We start from the raw sequence: 23,499 nt of genomic DNA on the forward strand, positions 1-23,499 counted from the left end.
CCAAGGCCATCTCAATAATGGCCCATGGACTTCTCGTTTAGGAAATTAGCCAAACCTTTTTGTAAACCCTGCTAAGCTAACTGATTTCACCACATTCTCCGGCAACGAATTCCAGAGAGATCTACCCTGAGTGTTGTGGCTCATGCTTATCTCTCGTGTATCTTGCACCTTTTGGTATAAGGCTACCCATCCCTTGGTAAAAGAGTTCCAGGTAACCTTATGGAAGAAGAGATTGTTATTCCCAACTCATGGACAAGCGCCCACCCAAGACTAAAGCAACAGTTACAACTCCAAAAGGAGTGGAACTACGTGAAAAGGTTAAGTGAGGAACATAGAGGAAGAAGGAGTGTGTGTAATGTTCCTTATCAGAATATGTGTCTACGCAAATCAGTGAAATTGTTGGTGGACAGATTGGTTGACCCGGTTTGGTCTTTATTTGCTGTGTCATTTTCTGCTTAACCATGGATCAATAGCAAAGGTCAAAGGACTGTTCTTTTGAGATCTATTTACCTACAGTCAAGCGGTTATATCAAAGTGCTTCTGTTGTTTACGAACGACCTTTGGCCCAGTTTAATCAGGCAGAATAGTATGCAAAGGGACACCAAGAGAGTTTGGAAGGCTTCGGAGCTTTCAAATTAATACCTTACCTAAATAAGTATTTTCCGGCTCTGAAACTGATTCTGCTTTGCCAAGGAAAAATGATTCTATTTGTTGTCTCTGGACTTTTTCTTATTCTCTTCTTCATTGTGCTTTCCAGCTGTTTAGCATCTGGAGCTAAAATCCACCCCCGGTTTCCTTTTTCTGCTTCCGCGGCCCCCCTGCAGGCGCTCGGCTTCTTTGCCATCCCACAACCTTCCCTAATGAAATTTGGAGGCCAGACATAAGTCAGACAAGAATATTAGATGGCCCAAACGAAAAGCAAAGCTGCGGGACTGTTGCTCTTGATGTAAGAGTTTGTTAAAAGTCCACGCCACTCTCGTTGCTGCATTCTATGCGGATTAACCTGCTGATTTGCATCGTCTCATTAAACACTTGCGTTTGCAGGTGTCAAGGGCAGGTATGTTGTCGTGTAGAGGCCCACAGGCATGGAATGAGATCCCTCTATACATCCAGGAGCAGGGAAATTTATGCAATTTTAAGAAATGACTGAAAAAGTATTGTTTTGTAAGATGAAATAAGGGAATTGAAGCTTTAATATATTTGTAGGCACTGGTCACTGTTTTGTTTGTTAGATTTAATTGTATGTGATTTGATAATATTATGGATGTATCAGTTATGCACGTGAGACGCCAAGAGTTGTTTTTTTAGATCTGAGGAGGCTTCATATCAGATTTTTCCAGATCTTATTGGAATATTAATAGCGTCTACGTTTTACGCAGCAATTAATTTTTTCTGTGATTCTCAAGACTCCTGAGGCAGGCCTGTTGGCCGAAACATGTACATTTCGAGTCATTGAATCATTGATTGGACTATGCCGATATTTGAAGAATAAAGATTTGCATATTCACAGATAAGTTTGTGGACACTATTTTTTATGTACATCATTCATCTTTGGAGAATTCCATTCTTTTCATTTTTGGCACTTTTGCTTGTGGTTTTCTTGTTCCCCTGATTTTTGTGTTTGTGTAGAGGCCCATAGGTATGGAATGAGATCCCTCTATACATTCAGGAGCAGGGAAATTTATGCAATTTTAAGAAACTACTGAAAAAGTATTGTTTTGTAAGATGAAATATGGGAATTGAAGCTTTAATATATTTGTAGGCGCTGGTCACTGAAATGTTTTGTTTGTTAGATTTAATTGTATGTGATGTGATAATATTATGGATGTACGTTTTGGAACCCGCTTTGTACGAGAAGGCGGGATATAAATCAATAAATTGTAACTATTTTTGAAGACTTTTTTTTATTGAACTACATCCTTTTTCTTGTGAAGACTTTTAATAAATTCTTACAACAAGAGCATCGGTTCCACGGCTTTGCTTATTGTTCGGTTTCTCTGTTTTCCTGTGGAAGGTTTTGGTGATTTTTTTGTTGTGTTATTTTGGTACTCTTTGGCCGAGCCATCTGAAGTAGAGAATGACACGGGGACAAACTTGTCCCCGTCCCCGCAAGAACTCAATTTCCCCTTGAGTTTTGTCGCTGTTCCTGTCCCTGCCCAATTCCTGTAAGCTCTGCCTTAACCACACAAGCCTCGGACACTTGTGATTTTAAAGAGTTTGAGGCTTGTGCAGATGAGGACGGAGCTTAGGCATTGGTGGAAAAAGGCATTATGACATCACAGTCTGAGCTCTAGAATGTTGCTGCTTAGGATTTTAAAGTGTTTGAGGCTTTTGCAGATGAGGACGGAGCTTAGGCATTGGTAGAATGAGGCATTATGACATCACAATCTGAGCTCTAGAATGTTGCTGCTTATGATTTTAAGGTGTTTGAGGCTTGTGCAGATGAGGACGGAGCTTAGGCATTGGTGGAATGAGGCATTATGACATCACAGTCTGAGCTCTAGAATGTTGCTGCTTAGGATTTTAAAGTGTTTGAGGCTTGTGCAGATGAGGACGGAGCTTAGGCATTGGTGGAATGAGGCATTATGACATCACAATTTGAGTTCTAGAATATTGCTACTTAGGATTTTAAAGTGTTTGAGGCTTGTGCAGATGAGGACGGAGCTTAGGCATTGGTAGAATGAGGCATTATGACATCACAATCTGAGCTCTTGAATGTTGCTGCTTATGATTTTAAGGTGTTTGAGGCTTGTGCAGATGAGGACGGAGCTTAGGCATTGGTGGAATGAGGTATTATGACATCACAGTCTGAGCTCTAGAATGTTGCTACTTATGATTTTAAAGTGTTTGAGGCTTGTGCAGATGAGGACAGAGCTCAGGCATTGGTGGAATGAGGCATTATGACATCACAATCTGAGCTCTAGAATGTTGCTGCTTATGATTTTAAGGTGTTTGAGGCTTGTGCAGATGAGGACGGAGCTCAGGCATTGGTGGAATGAGGCATTATGACATCACAATCTGAGCTCTCAAATGTTGCTGCTTAGGATTTTAAAGTGTTTGAGGATTAGGCATTGGTGGAATGAGGCATTATGACATCACAATTTGAGTTCTAGAATATTGCTACTTAGGATTTTAAAGTGTTTGAGGCTTGTGCAGATGAGGACGGAGCTTAGGCATTGGTAGAATGAGGCATTATGACATCACAATCTGAGCTCTAGAATGTTGCTGCTTATGATTTTAAGGTGTTTGAGGCTTGTGCAGATGAGGACGGAGCTTGCAGGAATGGGGCAGGGACAGGAAAAGAACTCACGTGGATAACACAGGAAAATGAGTTCCTGCGGGGAGGGAGAAAAATTTGTCTCTGTGTCATTCTCTAACTGTAGCTTGTTCAGAAACAGGGGAAACCTGCTAGAAATTCCCTTTCAAAATGCTGATATGAACTTTGTTTTAAATGTCCTTATTTTACTAATCATTCTCGATTCCTTTCCGTGGCTGCTTCTGGTACGCTGTTATTCTCTTGATTCCAGGGATGGTACGAGAGCGCGACAGGAAGCCGAGTGTGTGCCAGCAGACTGCAGCTCTGCTCTGGAAGAATCTCCTGGGACAATGGCGGATGAAATTGCAAAGTTTACAGGTGGGTAATGTACAGCTTACTATGCCGAGCAGTGGCAATGGTAAGGGGGGAGGGAGTGGCGGACCGCCCCAGGCGCCCCTGTTGGTAGGGGCACCAGCTCTCATCCTCCTCTCCGCCCCTCCTCATTACCACGCATGCACCGCTTCCCTTCCCCGTACCTTTATTATGTTTGCGACGCAAGCAGCAACCCCCAACCCGCTGCTCGCGTCAGCGTCGGCTCTTTTTCTGTCATCACGTCCTGGACCCGCGTCTAGGAAGCGAGATCAGAGGAATAGCCGATGCTGGCGTGAGCCGCGGGTCAGGGTTGCTGCTGGCACCGCGGATGTTATAAAGGTTTGGGGATGAGAAGAGGCATGCACACGTGGCAGGAGGGGGAGGGGGAGGGGAAGGAGCGGATGGGGTGGGAGTGGGGACGGGGAAGGGGGTGCTCTTCCCCCGGACGCCTCTCACCCTCGTTAGGCTCAGCGGGCGAGAAGGGGGTTTGATGTTAAAAAAGAATAACAGTGTCTCCGGTGGAGAAGGTTTGTACTGCAGTCTGATTACAACTTTGCACTTTCAGTGAAAAGAATTGGTTTAGAATCATTTAATTGGCATTACGTCACTCTCTGAAACTGAAGGATCGTGTTATAATGAATTTTCTGATTCTATAAACGGTGCCTAGGTTAGGCGCTGCGACATGCCCTAATCGTCGACGCCTAACCTAAATCTGCACAAAATGTATTTTATTTTTTTAAATTGGTTAAATGGTGTGGTAATTAACCATGCCCTTAAAAACCAATGTAAAATTTTTTATTTTAGTTGCTAATTGACCCTACGTGTGGATATCCGCACAGCGCCTGGCAGTGCCTAATACGTCCAAGGTGCCCTTTGATGCCTACTGATGCCTGCCTGAAAAGCAGGCGTATTACACCTAGGCATCCTTTGTAAAATCTGGCGTAATGGGTGACGAGACAAAAGCGCGCGAGACAATCGAGCGCCAAAAATACAGAGCAGACAATCGCGCGCAGGATATCAGTGCGCCAGACTTAAACTTAATTTTAAAGTGGTCTGAGGGGGTGTGGGAGGGAAAACCCCTCCCCCACACTTAAGTTAGTACTGTTGCCGCTATCATTGAGGAGGGGTGTGTGTGGGGGAACCCCCCCCACATTACAGATTGGTGTTTTTCCCTAAAAAAGGGAAAACCCCTCTTCCCTCTATAATGGGGGTTCCCCCCCAATACTCCCACCCAATGGCAGTGCAAACAGTACTAACTTAACTGCGGGGGTTCCCTCCCCAAACCCCCCCCCCCCTCGGAGCACTTTAAAATTAAGTTTAAGTCCAGCGCGCTGATATCCTGCACGCGATTGTCTGCGCTGTATTGTCGGCGCTCGATTGTCCTGCGCGTTTTCGACTATGAACCGGCGTAATGTACTGGTGCCTACCTCCAGGACGCCTAGCGATGCATAAATCTTATTCTATAAAGGGCACCTAGCCGTTGATTGGCAACCATGTAGATCGGCGCCTAAAATTTAGGCGTAGTTAGGGCAAAACAAAAAAAACTGATCCAACAGATCTGCAGCAGAGAGTCAAACAAGGGTGAAAACTGCAGATATGGTGTAAAAGGCACAAGATCTTTACTGGTAAAAATACACAAGTGGGTTCATTCTGCTGCCCCTCAATATCTCTCCTTATACACCTCCCAGAGAACTCTGTACCTCAGATAAGCTGCTCTTAGCGTTACCCTTCTCCTCCACTGCCAATTCCAGACTTTGTTCCTTTCATCTAGCTGCCCCTTAAGCCTGGAATAAATCGCCCAAGTTTGTCCGTCAAACCCCTTCCCTTGTTTAAAAGCAGACTGAAAACCCACCTTTTTGATATAGCTTTCAATCCATAACCATACTCCCCACTGCCCACCAACCCAGCCAGCATATTAACCGTTCCCCTTAACTGTATCCATGACATCCTGTTTGTCTGTCTTGTCTGTTTAGATTGTAAGCTCTTTAGAGCAGGGACTGTCTTCTTTGTGACTCTGTACAGCGCTATGTGCATCTGGTAACGCTATAGAAATAATTCATAGTAGTAGTGTGAAGAGTTTCAATCTTTGGGAAGCAGAACTGAGCTTGTGATGTCATAATGCCTCATTCCACCAATAAGAGCCAACCTCGTCAGTGATGTCACAATGGCTTGATTGTCCTGTACTCCCCTATGCCCTCCAACCCAGCCAGCAGATTAACCCTTCCCCTTAACTGTATTCATGACATCCTGTTTGTCTTTGCGAAGCAGAGTGGAGCTTGTGATGTCATAATGCTTCTTCCACCAATAAGAGCCAACCTCCTCTGTGATGTCACAATGGCTTGATTGTCCTGTACTCCCCTCTGCCCTCCAACCCAGCCAGAAGATTAACCCTTCCCCTTATCTGTATCCATGACATCCTGTTTGTCTGTCTTGCCTATTTAGATTGTAAGCTCTTTTGAGCAGGGACTGTTTTCTTACTCTTTGTGACTCTGTGTAGTGCTGCGTTCTCCTGGTAGCGCTATAGAAATAGTTAATAGTAGTAGTAGTAGTAGTAGTAATGTAGGAATCCAAATAGTGGTTCTCCTATGTGAAGAGACAGGAACCGAAAGCACTCCTTCCTCAGGGGTCCGGGAGGTTACGCTGCGCACACACAGAGAACCAAAAGCGAGTTGCAGCAGGGCAGGAGCTCCGCGTCGCCTGGCCTTTTCAGTTCTTTACGGGTGTGTACCATAATATCCCGGACCCCTGAGGAAGGAGTGTTGTCCGAAACATGGACCGTGTCGGGTCCTGTCTCTTCACATAGGAGAACCGCTATTTGGATTGCTACATTGAATTATCTCCAATAAAGATCTTGTGCCTTGTACACCATAGAAACATAGAAACATAGAAGATGACGGCAGATAAGGGCCATAGCCCATCAGGTCTTCCCACTCTACTGACCCACCCCCAAGTCTACTATCCTAGGGATCCCACTCCTGGTAATGTAATGTAATTTATTTCTTATATACCGCTAAACTCCGTTAGGATTCTAAGCGGTTTACAGAAAATAGACAATAGGGTGCATTAAAATTATAAGTAAAATAGGTACTTAGAAATTCCCTTACTGTCCCGAAGGCTCACAATCTAACTAAAGTACCTGGAAAAATGACAATTAGTAGAGTAATGAAGAAATAAAATAGAGATAGATGAGAAAAATAAGAAAATAAGCATTCTAATAAGACTACAATGATCTAAAGCAGTGTTCTTCAACCTTTTTACACCCGTGGACCAGCAGAAATAAAAGAATTATTTTGTGGACCGGCAAACTACTAGGACTAAAATTTAAAAACCCCGTTTACGCCCCATCTCCGTGAGCTCGGTCCCCGCAAACCATCTGATCCCATCTGCACAAGCCGCAATTATGATTTTATATTGAACGTATTTTATTAAAGTATAAAAAGAAACAATATTCTGAACAATTGTGATTTTATAAATACAAATATACAGAGCATGGACCAACAAAACCCCTGTCTCCCCTCCTCTTCACATATATCCCCTCTACTATCAAGAAAACTGAACAAGCCAAGTTATTATAGAATGCTACATAGAAATATCATGCTAACAGAATACTGCAGTCCCCAGTTATGTCTCTAGCAGGATATATAATTCAAATCTGATATATTCTAATGACAAAATAGAAATAAAATTATTTTTTTCTACCTTTTGTTGTCTCTGGTTTCTGCTTTCATCTTCTTTTCACTCTTTTCCTTCCAGCATCTGCCCGTTCCATCCAATGTCTGCCCTCTCCCCCTTCCATATGTATCTGACTTCTTTCTATGCCCCTCTTCCTTGTCCATCCTCCTCTCTCCTTTCTACATCATTCATTCCAGCTTCACTGCCTTCTTCATTTTTATCTCTCTTACACCAGATCTAGCATCTTTATCCCTTTTTTATTTCTCTGCTGACCCCCTTTCCAGCATCAATGTCTCTCTACTTTCTCATTTCTCTCTCTCCCCTTTCTCTCATCTGATCTCTCCATTCCACCCTGACCCCCTTCCCCTCCTGTAATCTCCCTGCCAGCTGTTTCCTTCCTTTTTTCTTTCTCCCTACCCTCCTTCCTTTTTTTCCTTATCCCTTCCCTCCTCCTTCTATCCAACATTAACTCTCTTCCCATCCCTTTCCCTCCTCCCTCCCAGCAGCATCTCTCCTTCTTCTCCCTTCCCTCCTCCCTCTATCCAACATTAACTCTCTTCCCATCCCTTTCCCTCCTCCCCTCCCAGCAGCATCTATCCTTCTTCTCCCTTCCCTCCTCCCTCTATCCAACAGTAACTCTCTTCCCATCCCTTTCCCTCCTCCCCTCCCAGCAGCATCTCTCCTTCTTATCCCTTCCCTCCTCCCTCTATCCAACATTAACTCTCTTCCCATCCCTTTCCCTCCTCCCCTCCCAGCAGGATCTCTCCTTCTTCTCCCTTCCCTCCTCCCTCTATCCAACAGTAACTCTCTTCCCATCCCTTTCCCTCCTCCCCTCCCAGCAGCATCTCTCCTTCTTCTCCCTTCCCTCCTCCCTCTATCCAACAGTAACTCTCTTCCCATCCCTTTCCCTCCTCCCCTCCCAGCAGCATCTCTCCTTCTTCTCCCTTCCCTTCTTCCTCTATCCAACATTAACTCTCTTCCCATCCCTTTCCCTCCTCCCCTCCCAGCAACATCTCTCCTTCTTCTCCCTTCCCTCCTCCCTCTATCCAACATTAACTCTCTTCCCATCCCTTTCCCTCCTCCCCTCCCAGCAGCATCTCTCCTTCTAACTCCCTTCAAGTCCAGTAACAGCTCTCCCTTTTCCAGACCTTCCCAGCCTCCTAAAGTGGCTTCCTCCCCTTCCAGCAGCTCTCGGTACCTGCCTGCAGGAAGTTGCCGGTAAATCACTGCGCTGGCAAATTGGAGAGCTGGTGGGAGGGGAGACAGCCACAGTGAAGGCTCCCCAGGATTTTGTTTGCACACGCTGACCATCTCCCTCCACCTGCACCTGAATCTGCAGCTCTCTCCGGTCTAATCTCAACTTCCCCGCGTTCCTCTTCAGCAACTCGGCAGGGGCGGCGATCAAGACACGCTGCCGACGTCGGGACCTTCACTCTCTGAGTCCCGCCTATTTTGTTTCAACTTCCTGTTTCCGAACAGGCGAGACTCAGAGAGGGAAGGCCCCGACGTTGGCAGCCTATCTTGATCGCCCGAGGCTGGGAGGAACATTAATCAGCAGGATCCGCCGTCGGGAGGAACCGCAGTCGGCAGGAAATTTAACTGCCGACTTGATCTCGCTGGGCCTGCGCGGACCGGCAGAAATTTTCTGCGGACCGACATCGGTCCGCGGACCGGCGGTTGAAGAACTGTGATCTAAAGGACTTTGAAAGGTTGAAAAAAGAGGGGAGATAGGAAATAGAAGCAGAAGGGAGAACCGTTGAAACTATAGAATTCTGGGGAAACTTAAATGAAATTTAAATAATAAAATAAAAACAAAAACAAGTGGCAAAACAATGAATGAGATTTAAAATATATCATAAACTAAAAAGAAAGTGAAAAATAAAAAACAAAAACAGTCAAGACTGAAGTCCAGCTTGAAATGACTTCACTGCTTTGGCTGCGAAACTTCTCCAGATGTCATCCAATCCTTGTCAGCAAACCAGAAGCCCCAAATCCAGTGTCTCCGGTCATCAACTCGTCTAAAATATTCACTCTTTCCGCCTGCATGTCAAATTCGCTGAATCTGTCTCCTTTCAGGACAGGCACCGCCCGCGCCTCTCTGACCGTTTGCGGCGCCTCGATGATCGTGCCGTCCGGACCAATCATGGCCTCCCGGTGGCGGTGGTGGTCGTGGGGGTCGCTCCTATTCATGGCTGAAGCTAGCGGAGTGTTCCCGGCTGCTACTGGGGGGCGGAGCTTGCACTCACGCCGAGCCCCGGAGGAAGAGAGGTGGCCTGGGAGTCCTGGAGGTGCCAGCCGAGGTGTGAGCAGGCAAAAGGAGTAGGCAAACGGCTCAACAACTGCAGTTCAGGAGGGTTTTCGGCTGCTTCTAGGGGGCGGAGCTTGCTCACACGCCGAGCCCTGGAGGAAGAGAGGAGGCCTGGGAGTCCCGGAGGTGTCAGTTGCGGTGCGAGCAGGGAACAGGCGGGAGCAGGTGAACGGCTTAACTGCTGCTGTTCAGGAGGGTTTCTGGCTGCTTCAGGGGGGCAGCACTCGATCACACGCCAAGCCCCGGAGGAAGAGAGGTGGCCTGGGAGCCCTGGAGATGTTAGCTGCGGTGAGAGCAGGCAAAAGGCAGGAGCAGGCGAATGGCTCAACTGCCGCAGTTCAGGAGGGTTCCCGGCTGCTTCTGGGGGGCTGAGCTCGCTCACACGCCGAGCCCCGGAGGAAGAGAGGTGGCCTGGGAGCCCTAGAGATGTCAGTTATGGTGAGAGCAGGCAAAAGGCAGGAGCAGGCGAACAGCTCATAGTATCTTCTGATGTTTAGAATTTACAGCTGGTCTTTTCTCATAACACATATACCATATGCTTCTTTTGCTTGGTTGATGTCCTTTTAGAGGATTTTATAATTAAATAGATGAAGTATAGTTGTTTAAAAGGAGGGAGCTCAACTGTTAGCCAGCCACCATCCAGCCTCCAAGATTCCAGAATTGGTGACAGGTTCCCTTGGCTTAACCCTCTAAGGGATCCCACATGGGCATCCCGTTTGCTCTTAAATTCTTGCACGCTGTTTGCCTCGATCACCTGCACCGGGAGCTCGTTCCAAGGATCAACCACTCTCTCGGTGAAGAAATATTTCCTGGTGTCGCCATGAAATTTCCCGCCCCTGAGTTTGAGTGGATGCCCTCTTGTGGCTGAGGGTCCTTTGAGAAAGAGAATCTCTTCTTCCATCTCGATACGGCCGGTAATATACTTAAACGTCTCGATCATGTCCCCTCTCTCCCTACGTTCCTCGAGTGAGTACAGCCGCAAATTTTTCAGCCTTTCCTCGTACGATAGATCCTTGAGTCCCGAGACCATCCTGGTGGCCATCCGTTGCACCGACTCTACTCTCAGCACATCTTTTCGGTAGTGTGGCCTCCAGAATTGCACACAGTATTCCAAATGAGGTCTCACCATGGTTCTGTATAATGGCATTATGACTTCAGGCTTCCGGCTGACGAAACTCTTGCAGATACAGCATAACAACTGTCTTGCCTTAGATCAGTGTTCTTCAACCACCGGTCCATGGACCAGTGCCGGTCCACAGAAACTTCCTGCCGGTCCACAGGGCCAGCACGTGCATCAGGCCCAAAGCAGTGTTCTTCAACCACCGGTCCACGGTGCGATCGATGCGGCGTTATCTTCGAGCCAGCTCCCTCTTCCTTACTGATTCAGTGCACAAAGCCACGGGCATTGGCTCCTACGGGCATCCTGCGCCTGAACCGGAAGCCATCTCTCTGACATCGCAATGTGGGTGGAGATTGGGTAGAGATGGGCGGGGTCTGGCCCACGACTTAGCCCGGTGTTCTTCAACCGCTGGTCCATGGACCGATGCCGGTCCACAGAATAATTTTTTTATTTCTGCCGGTCCATAGGTGTAAAAAGGTTGAAAAACACTGCCTTAGATGAAGCCTTCACCATATCTGCAGTTTTCTCCCTTCTATTAGAATCTGGCCAAAGTGACTTACGTGCGCTGGTTATGAAATGGCCCGTAAAATCTGACTTGGCGCTAGTGATGCATCTGAATTTAAACAGCAGGTGTATAGAACGACCTTGTATAGTTTTATAATGACCCAAAAGTTGTCAAAATTCAGATTTTACTCTGCCATACTGCTTTAGATAAGTAAAACATGACGTTTTCTTAATTTCGTATTAATATTTCTTAAAGCCTATTTTTTAATTGCCATGTTGTTGGTTTTTTCACTTTGCTTCAACATTTTTGTTTTTCTGCAGGAATTCTTGCTTTCCCTGCTTTTCCTAATAATGTATCTAATAACATTTCCTGCACAAGTCATTCGGGATTATTCGTACAGTCCTCCAATTGTCCTTGGGCGCATGGATGACTTCAACGCCATCGAGTTGACGGTTGGATACGCCCCAGTGAGCCCGACTACAAGGCATATAATGGAGACAGTACAACACGAGTCCTTTCTGCAAGGTACACTAGTCATACCTCACGATTGTTTGGGAAGAGGGGAGTATTCATTTTGGCATTACTGAGAGAAGAAAGCTGTGGGTCATTCAGATTGCTAGAGAATAAAATCACCCACCTCTCAGGGATTCCACTGGTTACCTAGTTACCAATAGGAGGTGCGGAGGGCCATTTTCAATAGGACGTCTAAGTCCGACTTTGGACTTTTCCCGCAAGATGTCCAAAGTCGGGGGCAGAGAAATGTCCATTTTCAAAACAGCTACATGTCCAATTTTTTTTTGAAAATCACCTCTTTGGATTTTTTGGCCATCAGGACACCTAACTTTTTTGGCCATTTTCGACCACAAAAGCATTCAAGTTGAAAATGTCCAAATCCAGATCATTTGGACATTATAATGGACTGGCCACTCAGACTTGCCGACAGAGCAGTGGGGCACTTTAGAGGGCCCTGCAGTGATCTTCACATAAAGGGTACCAGATGTATATCTTACGATAACCCCTTTATAATTTATGGTGAGCCCTTCAAAACTCTACCAAAACTTACTACAGTGTTCCCCTGGTCATTCGTGGTCAGCGGTTCGCAGTCCCAGTCATTCGCGGTATTTTCCAACCGTGACCGCCAACCAGAAGAGGACAGCTGGAGAGGCAGAAGAGAGCAGCTGGAGTGCCGGCGATTGAAGAAAATCACTCGCTGTATGCTCCAACCGCCTCTTCCTCAACTAAAGTCGGGCCTTACCAATCAGGAGCTGCTTTGACACGCCTGTTCTCATGGTGGCCAATCCAGGTCCCTAGTAACTGGCCGAAACCCAAAGAGTAGCAACATTCCCTACAGAATCTCAAAGAATAGCGAGATTCTGGAATCCCAGAGAGTAACAAGATTCTAGAATGTCAAAGAGTAGCAACATTCCATACAGAATCTCAAAGAATAGCAAGATTCCGGAATCCCAGAGAGTGACAAGATTCTAGAATCCCAAAGAGTAGCAACATTCCCTACAGAATCTCAAAGAATAGCAAGATTCTGGAATCCCAGAGAGTAACAAGATTCTAGAATGTCAAAGAGTAGCAACATTCCATACAGAATCTCAAAGAATAGCAAGATTCTGGAATCCCAGAGAGTGACAAGATTCTAGAATCCCAAAGAGTGACAAGATTCTAGAATCCCAAAGAGTAGCAACATTCCCTACAGAATCTCAAAGAATAGCAAGATTCCGGAATCCCAGAGAGTAACAAGATTCTAGAATCTCAAAGAGTAGCAATATTCCATGCTACCGATCCAGGGCAACATATTTTTTTTTTTTTTGGGGGGGGGGGCGAGGTTAATAGTAAAATAATACCTCTTGACAGTAGCCCATGTTGATAACTTCCCCCTCTTAATTAAATAAAAAATAAATGTCTTTTCAGCTCAGTTACTGCTCTATGTACTAAATGTGAGCCAACTATAGGTCAATCAAGCTATTGTGACATCACTGATGAGGCTGGCTCTAAGGAATTGGTGAGTTGAGGCATTATGACATCACAATATCAGCTCTGGTTGCCAGAGACTGAAACTCTTCATACTAAGGGGGAAGTTATCAACGTGGGATACCATAAAGACATGTTATTTAACATGTACTAACATGTACTAACATGTACTGCGATTATAGCACAGGTCCTGTTTTCTGCAATGAGGTCAAGTTACTAATAACCGAGGTTAACAGTATAACAACGGGAGTAAGGTTCCATAAGGCATGGAAGTACACAGTTTACTAAGGATAGTTAATGTACATTCGGTCATTTTCCCACTCAGCAGTGCCACAAACCCTTGGCACAGTTTAGAAAGTCTTGTGCATTGGGGTCTCTGGCTGCAGGAGCAATTCTATTACTTTCATGGCTGAACTAACTTCCTTCCGGTCCCTGGGCTGCAAGATGACCTGAGAAACCAGAGCCATTACTGAACAATCCAGTGCAAAATTAAATAAAGACCAAGAAAGCATTTGCAATGATTATGAAACGTAAAAGGTCACAGTGCTTCGGTTTATTCCCTTGCTGCAAAGTTGATGTTCGTGGCCCAGAATCTGATTAAGCGTGAACTTTTCAAATATGAATCGTAGAAAAGACATCCTTCAGGTAATATTGCAGGTCAGCAAAACATACACGATGCAGAGAGTAGGATGGCGATGTAACAAGGAAGCGCAGGGAAGAAGAGATACCAAATAGAGAATGACACGGGGAGCAATTCCCGCAGGGAACCGCGACGTGGCTGCGGTTTGGCTGCAGGCTATGGAGACTCCATAGCCAAATCACTGCAGACACGGGGACAAAAGTTTTCACCGCCCGCTAAAACGGTGAAAAGATTTGTCCCCGCAGGCAAATGTATCCCCTTCTACATACCGCAATTTACCGGGTCTTCACCGTGTGTTCAGTTCACTTCGGGACGGGTGTCTGATTTTTTTCCGGCGGCCATGCTTGTCGGCCATGTGGTCTCTCTCCACCCGACTGCACGTTGCCTGACTCCGCCCCCTTCAATATTCTGGCTCCTCATTAGTCAGTTCTTTCCTGCTCAAGAAGGGGACCAATCGCTACTGCCACCCATGATATTTAATGGGTTGCAGTAGCGATTGGAAATCACGGGATTTCGGAGCTGAGAGGCAAGCCCAGGATTTTTTTTGGAGTCGCTGCCTGGATTGGAGAGGAGTTGCTGCTGCAGACTTGGAGAAGCTGAAATTTCATTGAAAACTTTGGCGCTACAAGTAGAGGTAAGGTGCACACTTTCCTACTACTTGCCTGCCCAGGGTTGATGGCGGCGGCAGCAGGGGTGGGGGTGGGGGGGGCGATTCTTTGACCGGTTGGAGACGGGAGTCTGGCTGAGCTGGGAGCTGGTCCTTTTTTTTTTTTTTTTTTTTAATCTGAGTGGATTCTTTGACCGGTTGGAGACGGGAGTCTGGCTGAGCTGGAAGCTGGTCCTTTTTTTTTTTTTTTTTTTAATCTGAGTGGATTCTTTGACCGGTTGGACACGGGAGTCTGGCTGAGCTGGGAGCTGGACCTTTTTTTTTTTTTTTTTTTTTTAATCTGAGTGGATTCTTTGACCGGTTGGAGACGGGAGTCTGGCTGACCTGGGAGCTGGTCCTTTTTTTTTTTTTTTTTTTTTAATCTGAGTGGATTCTTTGACCGGTTGGAGACGGGAGTCTGGCTGAGCTGGGAGCTGGTCCTTTTTTTTTTTTTTTTAATCTGAGTGGATTCTTTGACCGGTTGGACACGGGAGTCTGGCTGAGCTGGGAGCTGGACCTTTTTTTTTTTTTTTTTTTTAATCTGAGTGGATTCTTTGACCGGTTGGACACGGGAGTCTGGCTGAGCTGGGAGCTGGTCCTTTTTTTTTTTTTTTTTTTTTAATCTGAGTGGATTCTTTGACCGGTTGGAGACGGGAGTCTGGCTGAGCTGGGAGCTGGTTCTTTTTTTTTTTTTTTTTAATCTGAGTGGATTCTTTGACCGGTTGGAGACGGGAGTCTGGCTGAGCTGGGAGCTGGTCCTTTTTTTTTTTTTTTTTTTTTTATTCTGAGTGGATTCTTTGACCGGTTGGAGACGGGAGTCTGGCTGAGCTGGGAGCTGGTCCTTTTTTTTTTTTTTTTTAAATCTGAGTGGATTCTTTGACCGGTTGGAGACGGGAGTCTGGCTGAGCTGGGAGCTGGTCCTTTTTTTTTTTTTTTTTTTTTTTTAATCTGAGTGGATTTTTGACCGGTTGGACACGGGAGTCTGGCTGAGCTGGGAGCTGGTCCTTTTTTTTTTTTTTTTTTAATCTGAGTGGATTCTTTGACCGGTTGGACACGGGAGTCTGGCTGAGCTGGGAGCTGGACCTTTTTTTTTTTTTTTTTTTTTTTAATCTGAGTGGGTTTTTTGACCGGTTGGGGAGGGGAGTCTGGCTGAGCTGGGGGCTGGTCCTTTTTTTTTTTTTTTTTTTTTAATCTGAGTGGATTCTTTGACCGGTTGGACACGGGAGTCTGGCTGAGCTGGGAGCTGGTCCTTTTTTTTTTTTTTTTTAATCTGAGTGGATTCTTTGACCGGTTGGACACGGGAGTCTGGCTGAGCTGGGGGCTGGACCTTTTTTTTTTTTTTTTTTTTTAATCTGAGTGGATTCTTTGACCGGTTGGAGACGGGAGTCTGGCTGAGCTGGGAGCTGGACCTTTTTTTTTTAAATCTGAGTACTAGTGTAGTAGTGTGCTGTGTCCATTCCCATGAGTTACTGAATCCTATTCCTGAACATGTGCTGCAAGAATGGAGGAATCCAGCACATGTTCAGTATGTAACCCATGGGAATAGGTTAATAAAGATAAGTATATAAAATCATACCTGTTTGAGGCTTTTATGCATGCTGCGGTGACGGTGACAGGGCGGTGAATGGGATGGCAGTGGCGGTGACGGGGCGGTGAAAGGGATGACGGTGACGGGGCGGTGCAGAGGATGGTGGGACGGGGACGGGGACGGGGCGGTGACAGGGACAGATTTTTTTCCCCGTGTCATTCTCTAAACCAAACGTGCTCATGGAGATATGAACAGCAGCAACGCTACGTACGAGTATCTTGGAGTGGCACACCAATATCATTAACAACATTTTTTTTAGGGTTAGAACATAAAAAATAATTCTAGTCCCTTAACCCCACCCAGTAATCTTCTTTCTTCTGTAGCATCCGGATTTGGCAAATTCAAGACCATCTTCTTAAATTGGTGGTGGTTAAGATTCCAGAATCACGTCTGTTTTGTAAAATCCGGAGGTCTGCCTCTGTATTATTTTGAGAAAAGTACATCTTGGTCAAAGTCAGATATATCCTCGAGTCGTTTCATGCAACATTAGCAGACAAATATCAGTTCGTCTTTGTCCATCTACATAGCTCAGGAATTTTGCTGAAATCCCCCAACATATTTGGATAAACTGAGTCACTGGTAGACAAATAGTGACTTAACCAAGGTCGTCTAGACCTTCAAAAGGGTTATGCTTCTGAGCAGTCGCAGTTTTTTGTACAAGAGACGCATTTACCTGGAGTCCGGGGCTAAAATGTTGCAGTACGAGTGTATCACGTAGCATGAAATACCACCAGTAGCGCAGTAAGGAGGTGGGGGTGGGAGGGGCGGACTGCCCTGGGCGCTGTGTCGGTAGGTGCACCGGAACTTCTCCGCCTCACCATGCTCGCACCATCCCTTCCCCGCCCCACCCTTTACTTCTGTAGATCACTAGAGCAAGCAACTTCTCCTGCCTGTTGCTTGCTCCAGGGTGGTTCCCTTCTGAATCACTTCCAGGTTAAGGGGACAGGAAGTGGCATCAGAGAGAAATCCGAAGCTGACACGAGGAACATGCTGGAGAAAATTCACTTGCACTGGTGAAGAATAAGAGGTAGGGGGGAAGGTAGAGCACGACTGGGGGGGCAGGGGGAGCACAGAAGGAGCGGGGAGGTGGAAAGCAGGGTATGGGGGGCATCACCGCCCCAGGTGCCTCCTACCCTTACTGCACCACTGGATACCACTATATGCTAGGGCAAACATGGGCAACTCCTGCCCTCGAGGTCCGGAATCTAATTGGGTTTCCAGGATTTCCCCAATGAATATGATTGCATGGATATTCATTGGGGAAATCCTGAAAACCCAATTGGGATTCTGGACCTTGAGGACCGGAGTTGCCCATGTCTGTGCTAGGGTAATGCTCGTCCCAATCTCCCACCTTCTTGAACATTTTTTTAGAGAGGGAACAGTTAACAAGATATTATGTGATGGTAGAAGACATCCATTTGGTACATTTCTTATCAACTGTTTCCCATAAATAATTTGGGTTCTGAGACATCCCTGTAGTGTGGACTGGTGGCGAAAGGAGGATGTTGAGCTGGACATATGGGCCTCACATTTTTCTTCTAATGGCGCTCTCTCAAGTGACATGAACTGTTGGGGTAATTTAGCAAGATTCCGGAATCCCAGAGAGTAACAAGATTCTAGAATCCCAAAGAGTAGCAACATTCCATATATAATCCCAAAGAATAGCAAGATTCCGGAATCCCAGAGAGTAACAAGATTCTAGAATCCCAAAGAGTAGCAACATTCCATATATAATCCCAAAGAATAGCAAGATTCCGGAATCCCAGAGAGTAACAAGATTCTAGAATCCCAAAGAGTAGCAACATTCCATGCTGCCGATCCAGGGCAAGCAGTGGCTTCCCCCATGTCTGTCTCAATAACAGACTATGGACTTTTCTTCCAGGAACTTGTCCAAACCTTTCTTAAAACCCATCCGCTCTTACCACAACCTCTGGCAGCTTAACTATTCTCTGAGTGAAAAAATATTTCCTCCTATTGGTTTTAAAAGTATTTCCCTGTAACTTCATCGAGTGTCCCCTAGTCTTTGTAATTTTTGACGGAGTGAAAAATTGATCCACTCATACCCATGATCCACTTGTAAACCGCATTGAACTTCATGGTCCTGCGGTATATAAACTGTTATTATTATTACTAGTCTTTAAGCCCATTACATTAACGAGTGCTAGAATAGATGTGTATGTCTGTCTTTCTTTCTTTCTTTCTTTCTCTCTCCTTGGCCGCTTTCTGTCTGTCTGTCTTTCTTTCTTTCTGTCTCTCTCTTTCCTCGGCTGTCCACCACCACCACCCCTTCCCTGCTCCCCCTGTCCAGCAGCAGCCCTTCTCCCTTTGTTTTACCTCCCCCAAGTCCAGCAGCACCTCTTCCCTGCTCTCCCTGTCCAGCAGTAAGCCTCCATTCCTGTTACCTCCCCTCCGTCCAGCAGCACCTCTTCCTTGCTCCCCCTGTCCAGCAGTAGGCCTCCCTTCCTGTTACCTCCCCCCCTGCCATCAAGCCGCACCTCTTCCTTGCCCCCCCTGTCCAGCAGTAAGCCTTCCTTCCTGTTACCTCCCTCGTCCAGCAGCACCTCTTCCCTGCTGCGCCTGCCCAGCATCCGGCTTCCTGGTCCGTTCACATCTGCCCTCCTCTTCAAAGAAGTCTGCTGAGGATCGCGGCCGGCTGTAGCGAACCTCGCAGGCCGCTCTGCACGTCAGTAGCACGTTCCCTCTGACGCGATCACGTGCGTCAGAGGGAACGTGCTACAGAAGTGCCGAGCGGCCTGCGAGGTTCGCTACAGCCGGCCGCAAACCTCAGCAGGCTGCTTTGAAGAGGAGCAGCGGTTGGTGAGTGAGGGCGGGGGAGTCGCCGGCGTGTTCCCTGCCTCCGTGTTCGAACATGGAATTCAGCACGAAGGGACACAGCATGATGTCAGGGAACACGCCATCCTAAGTGCGCATGCGCGCTTAGGATTTTATTATACAGGATTATTATTACTCAGGATTTTGCAATGCTCCTTGTGACCCTGGGCAAGTCACTCAGTAATTGTAGCTTCATTATCCGTTTAGATAACCTTGATAGGCGGTATATAAAATCCTAATAAACTTAAAAACCTAATAAACTTGACTGCATTTGCTACTCTTTGGGTTTTGGCCAGGTACTAAGGATTAATGTACATCACTTTGAATTTAATGTAAAAGCGTTTTATCAAATTTTAATAAAAACTTGACCCCCCCCCCTCAAAAAAAAAAAAAAAAAAAGCTTGACCTGGATTGGCCACCATGAGAATAGGCTACTGGGCTTGATGGACCATTGGTCTGACCCAGTAAGGCTGTTCTTATGAGTCATACGCTCGTGAAGTGTGTCTGTAGAAGATATTGTTGGGTTTTGTTTGAGTTTTTTTTTTTTTTTCAATTATCTTTATTAACAATTGCAAAGGAACAAACAACCCGGAGCAGAACAAGCAGAAAACAGAGCATTCAAAAATAGAACGGATAATAATGACAACAAAGGCCCACAGTACAAAAAACCCCATGGATGATTGCGTTTTGTTTTTAAAGGATTGCCTTGTGGTAAACACAATTTCCTTATTAAAACAGGTGCAAAAGTGGAGGCCTTTGAAGACGAAGCAGAACTGTACCAGGCTTGGATTTCTAACCCCTCGTTAGTGGGAGTCGTCTTTAAAGATTCGTTTTCTTATTTGATTCGGTATGCCTTATTTTCCACCACAGTTGCAAACGACCACCTGTCGACAGCAGGTAATGGACTGATATCCTGTTCGATCCTTAGAACAAAGAGTGTCTCTTGTTTATTCTAAACCTGCACCTTATTGTTCTTAACGGACCACATGTGTGAGGGTTCTTCAAAAAGGGTCAGCACTTTTCATATTTTCACGGGACGTGGTTGGGGGGTGGGAGAAGCGGCAAGACGGCGTGTCATAGAAAGTCATGTGACTAGTCAGTCAGGCAAGCCGACTCGCCTTGCAGGTGGTGATGTCATTTGCTTTTGAGATATTTAATAAATGCTGTAGGGCAGTGTTCTTCAACCGCCGGTCCATGGACCAGTGCCGGTCCACAGAAATTTCCTGCCGGTCCATAGGGCCAGCACATGCATCAGGCCCAAAACAGTGTTCTTCAACCGCCGGTCCACGGTGCAATCGATGCGGCGTTATCTTCGAGCCAGCTCCCTCTTCCTAACTGATTCAGTGCACAAAGCCATGTGCAGTGGCTCCTACGGGCATCCTGCGCCTGAACCGGAAGCCTTCTCTCTGACGTTGCACCGTCAGAGGGAAGGCTTCCAGATGAGGCACAGGACGTGCAAGGTGCAATTAGTACTATTATGGGGGCGGCGTCTGGGGTGTAGATTGGGTAGAGATGGGCGGGGTCTGGCCCACGACTTAGCCCAGTGTTCTTCAACCGCCGGTCCACAGAATAATTATTTTATTTCTGCCGGTCCATAGGTGTAAAAAGGTTGAAAAACACTGCTGTAGGGTTTAAAGAAATAAAGATGCGGAAACTTTTTGAAGATCCCTCGTATTCCACATTGGACTTCTGGGAAAGGTGGTGCATTAAGGAAATTTAGTGGAATGTCTTTCATCCAAGTCGGCTTCTTAAATCAGCCAAATCGAAGGTTTCTTGACACTATCTGGGAAAATTTGTTAGGGGGCAGGGGATTTAAGGGGGAGCAGTTTTAAAAGGTACTTTGCAAAGGGAATGAACACATGTATTTTCTTTTTGAATCTTGCTGCAGTTGGAAAGTATTTATTTATCCGATTTTGGAGCCCATCTTCCCAACAGAACTCAGAATGGGTTACAAATCAAGCATTTTCCCTATCTGTCCTCGTACGCGCACAATCTGTCTAATGTACCTATTTCGGGACCTTTCTTCCGGCACTTTTTTCATAGATAATACCATGCAAATCCTATGATGGCAGTGCTATAAATAACCACCTCATTTTAGGCATTAAAAAGGGACGGGCTTAGCATTAATTCTATAAGGACTTAAGGGCACGCCTAAGCTTTTATAGAATACTAGTCTTTAAGCCCGTTACATTAACGGGTGCTAGAATAGATGTGTCTGTCTGTCTGTGTTTCTTTATCTCTCTCTCCTTGGCCGCTGTCTGTATCCTTCTGTCTCCCCCTCCCCCCCCCCCCCCCCCCCCGAGCAAAGCTGTCTGCCCCCAGCACCCACCTCCCCCCCAAATGTCTCTCCATGGCCCTCTTCTGTCTTCCCCCCAGAGCAAAGCTGTCTGTCCCCTTTCCCTATCTCTCCATGGCCCCTTCTGTCTCCCCCCAGCACACTCCTCCCCCCAAAGCAGCCCCCTATCCCTCTCCCTGTCTCTCCATGGCCCCTTCTGTCTTCCCCCCTAGAGCAAAACTGTTTGCCCCAAGCACACCCCTCACCCCAAAGCAGCCCCCTTTCCCTCTCCCGTGGACTCTCTCTCTGACCCCCTTTCTCTGTCTGTCTTTCTGTCCCTCTCCCTGCCCCTGTGTCTTTCTTTATTTCTGTCTCCCTCCCTCCCGCTGTATGTCTGTCATTTTTCCCCATTTCCCTGTACAGCAGCATTTCCATCCCACTTCCCTATGCAGCAGCAACAGCATTTCCCTCCTATCCCCCCCTTTCCTGTGTAGAAGCAGTAGCAGCATTTTCCCCCACTCCCCCTTTCCCTTTCCTTTTTCTTACCTTATCTTCCCTGCTCCGTTCGGCCACTCCCCCTTCTTTTACTGCCGTTGTTGATCCGGCCTGCTCCTGACCCTCCCACCGCCGACAAACCTCGGGACTCCAGCCGAGTAGGCAGCACTTTAAACACGCTGCTTCGCGGCCTTCTACTGGCGATTTCCTCTGCCGCCTTTGTCTCTGATGATGTCATCAGAGACGCGGCAGAGGAAATCGGCAGAGAAGGGCGCGAAGCAGCGTGTTTAAAGTGCTGCCTACGCCACTGGAGCCAGGAGGCGATGGAGAGGGCAGGGGGTGCTAGCGTCCGGCAGCGGTGGAGAGCAGGGAAGGGCGCGCATGCCACTTGTCTTGCCTCAAGTGAGGCCAGACCGTAAGTCGCGCATGCGCACTTCCTATGTGTGCTACAGCTCACGGAAAATGGACGCACGCATAGGAAGTGTGCATGCGCGGCTTACCGTTTTATTATATTAGATTAGCGCAAAGCCACGTTGATGCACCAGTGGTTAGGCACGCCTGCTAATGAGATCTCAATGAGTTGCATAAGTAGGCATTGCAAAGTGCGGCACGCAATGCGTACCGTTGATAGTATTCTATAAATTTCGAGAAGTGACATGCCCACTCTTTGCCCATGTGTATGCCCTCTGACAGTTGCATGTTGTTTCTAGAATACTGTCACTGTATGCTCAGGCTTTTCTTTAAAAATAGACAAAAAAAATTTATGGGACTTAAGATATTGATTTTTTCCAGATCTGGCTCGAGATACGCAAAAAAGGAGACGTGAATTTTTTCTTTTTTTTTTTTTAATTTAATTTTTATTAAGGATTTGAAAATTATATCCAAGAACATACTTGTTTAAGAAATACAGAAAGAATTGTACAAACAGGAAATTGAACCAAAAATTACATAATCTATATTTCCAGACGTTACCAGACAAACTCAAGAACGAAGGAAAATAATTATTCCTTGTCATGAGACCTGAAGTGGTTTCCTTGGGTGCCTCATTTCTGCTCTCCTATCCTTGTAAATGCATGATAAAATATTTAAGGATAAAATATGTGTTCTTTTCCCCAGAGCAACTAAGGGCATTTATTGATATGAAGAAATTGGTTACTGGGAATGCTTAGTGTTATCGAACAGTTTAATTTGAATTGTGGGACAACTGTTAAGTCTTGCCTTAATAATTATTTTCTAAGATAGAAGAATCTCCTCTTTAATTTCACGTGGATTTCTTGACTCTTGCTCTGATTGTGGTCTAAGAAAGATTTATAGATTATGTAATTTTTTGTTCAATTTCCTGTTTGTACAATTCTTTCTGTATTTCTTAAACGAGTATGAATTTCTTCTTTTAAAACCAGGAGTTATCGCTTTGGGGGGGTGACCTTTTTTCTCCGACATCCTTGTAAATGTGTGATACAATATCGTATGAAAAAAATGTTTTCTTTGATCCAAGCCAGCTGACAACATTCTTGCCTACAGCGCCTCAGGCTTAAGGGGAATTATGAGGGCGATATTGATTATTTGTTATCCTGTCTCAGTTTAAAGGGCCTGTTTTTTCTTCATAGAGCAATTTAGTTTGTTAAATTTCTTTTAATTTTTCACTATGTATACCTTGGATCCCAATTGTGGACTTGAGCTGAAGTTAAGCTATATTGATTTTCTTCCTTACTTTGATGTTTGAGATGTTAGATTGAATACCTTATTGTCTATTTTTCTAGGGGGCTAGGTTCAGAGGCATAATGTGGTTCAGAATATTTTTTTTTTTTTA

The 23,499-nt window shown here is 45.9% G+C and overlaps 1 protein-coding gene across 2 annotated transcripts in view; it reads left to right on the plus strand.

Moving 5' to 3' along the window:
* LOC117367937 (ATP-binding cassette sub-family A member 9-like) overlaps positions 1–23,499 on the plus strand; it is a 174,314-nt gene that overhangs the window by 14,093 nt on the left and 136,722 nt on the right. The window contains exons 2-4 of one of the 2 annotated variants that reach the window (XM_033961056.1): positions 3,528–3,634; positions 11,554–11,758; positions 19,658–19,816. In XM_033961056.1, coding sequence (XP_033816947.1) covers positions 3,530–3,634; positions 11,554–11,758; positions 19,658–19,816 — 469 coding nt within the window. In that variant the 5' untranslated portion in view covers positions 3,528–3,529. The remainder of the gene's footprint in view (positions 1–3,527; positions 3,635–11,553; positions 11,759–19,657; positions 19,817–23,499) is intronic. The other variant, XM_033961057.1, reaches the window with a different exon arrangement.

This window comes from Geotrypetes seraphini, chromosome 10, assembly GCF_902459505.1.
Source record: "Geotrypetes seraphini chromosome 10, aGeoSer1.1, whole genome shotgun sequence".
In the NCBI taxonomy this organism is placed as follows: Eukaryota; Metazoa; Chordata; class Amphibia; order Gymnophiona; family Dermophiidae; genus Geotrypetes; species Geotrypetes seraphini.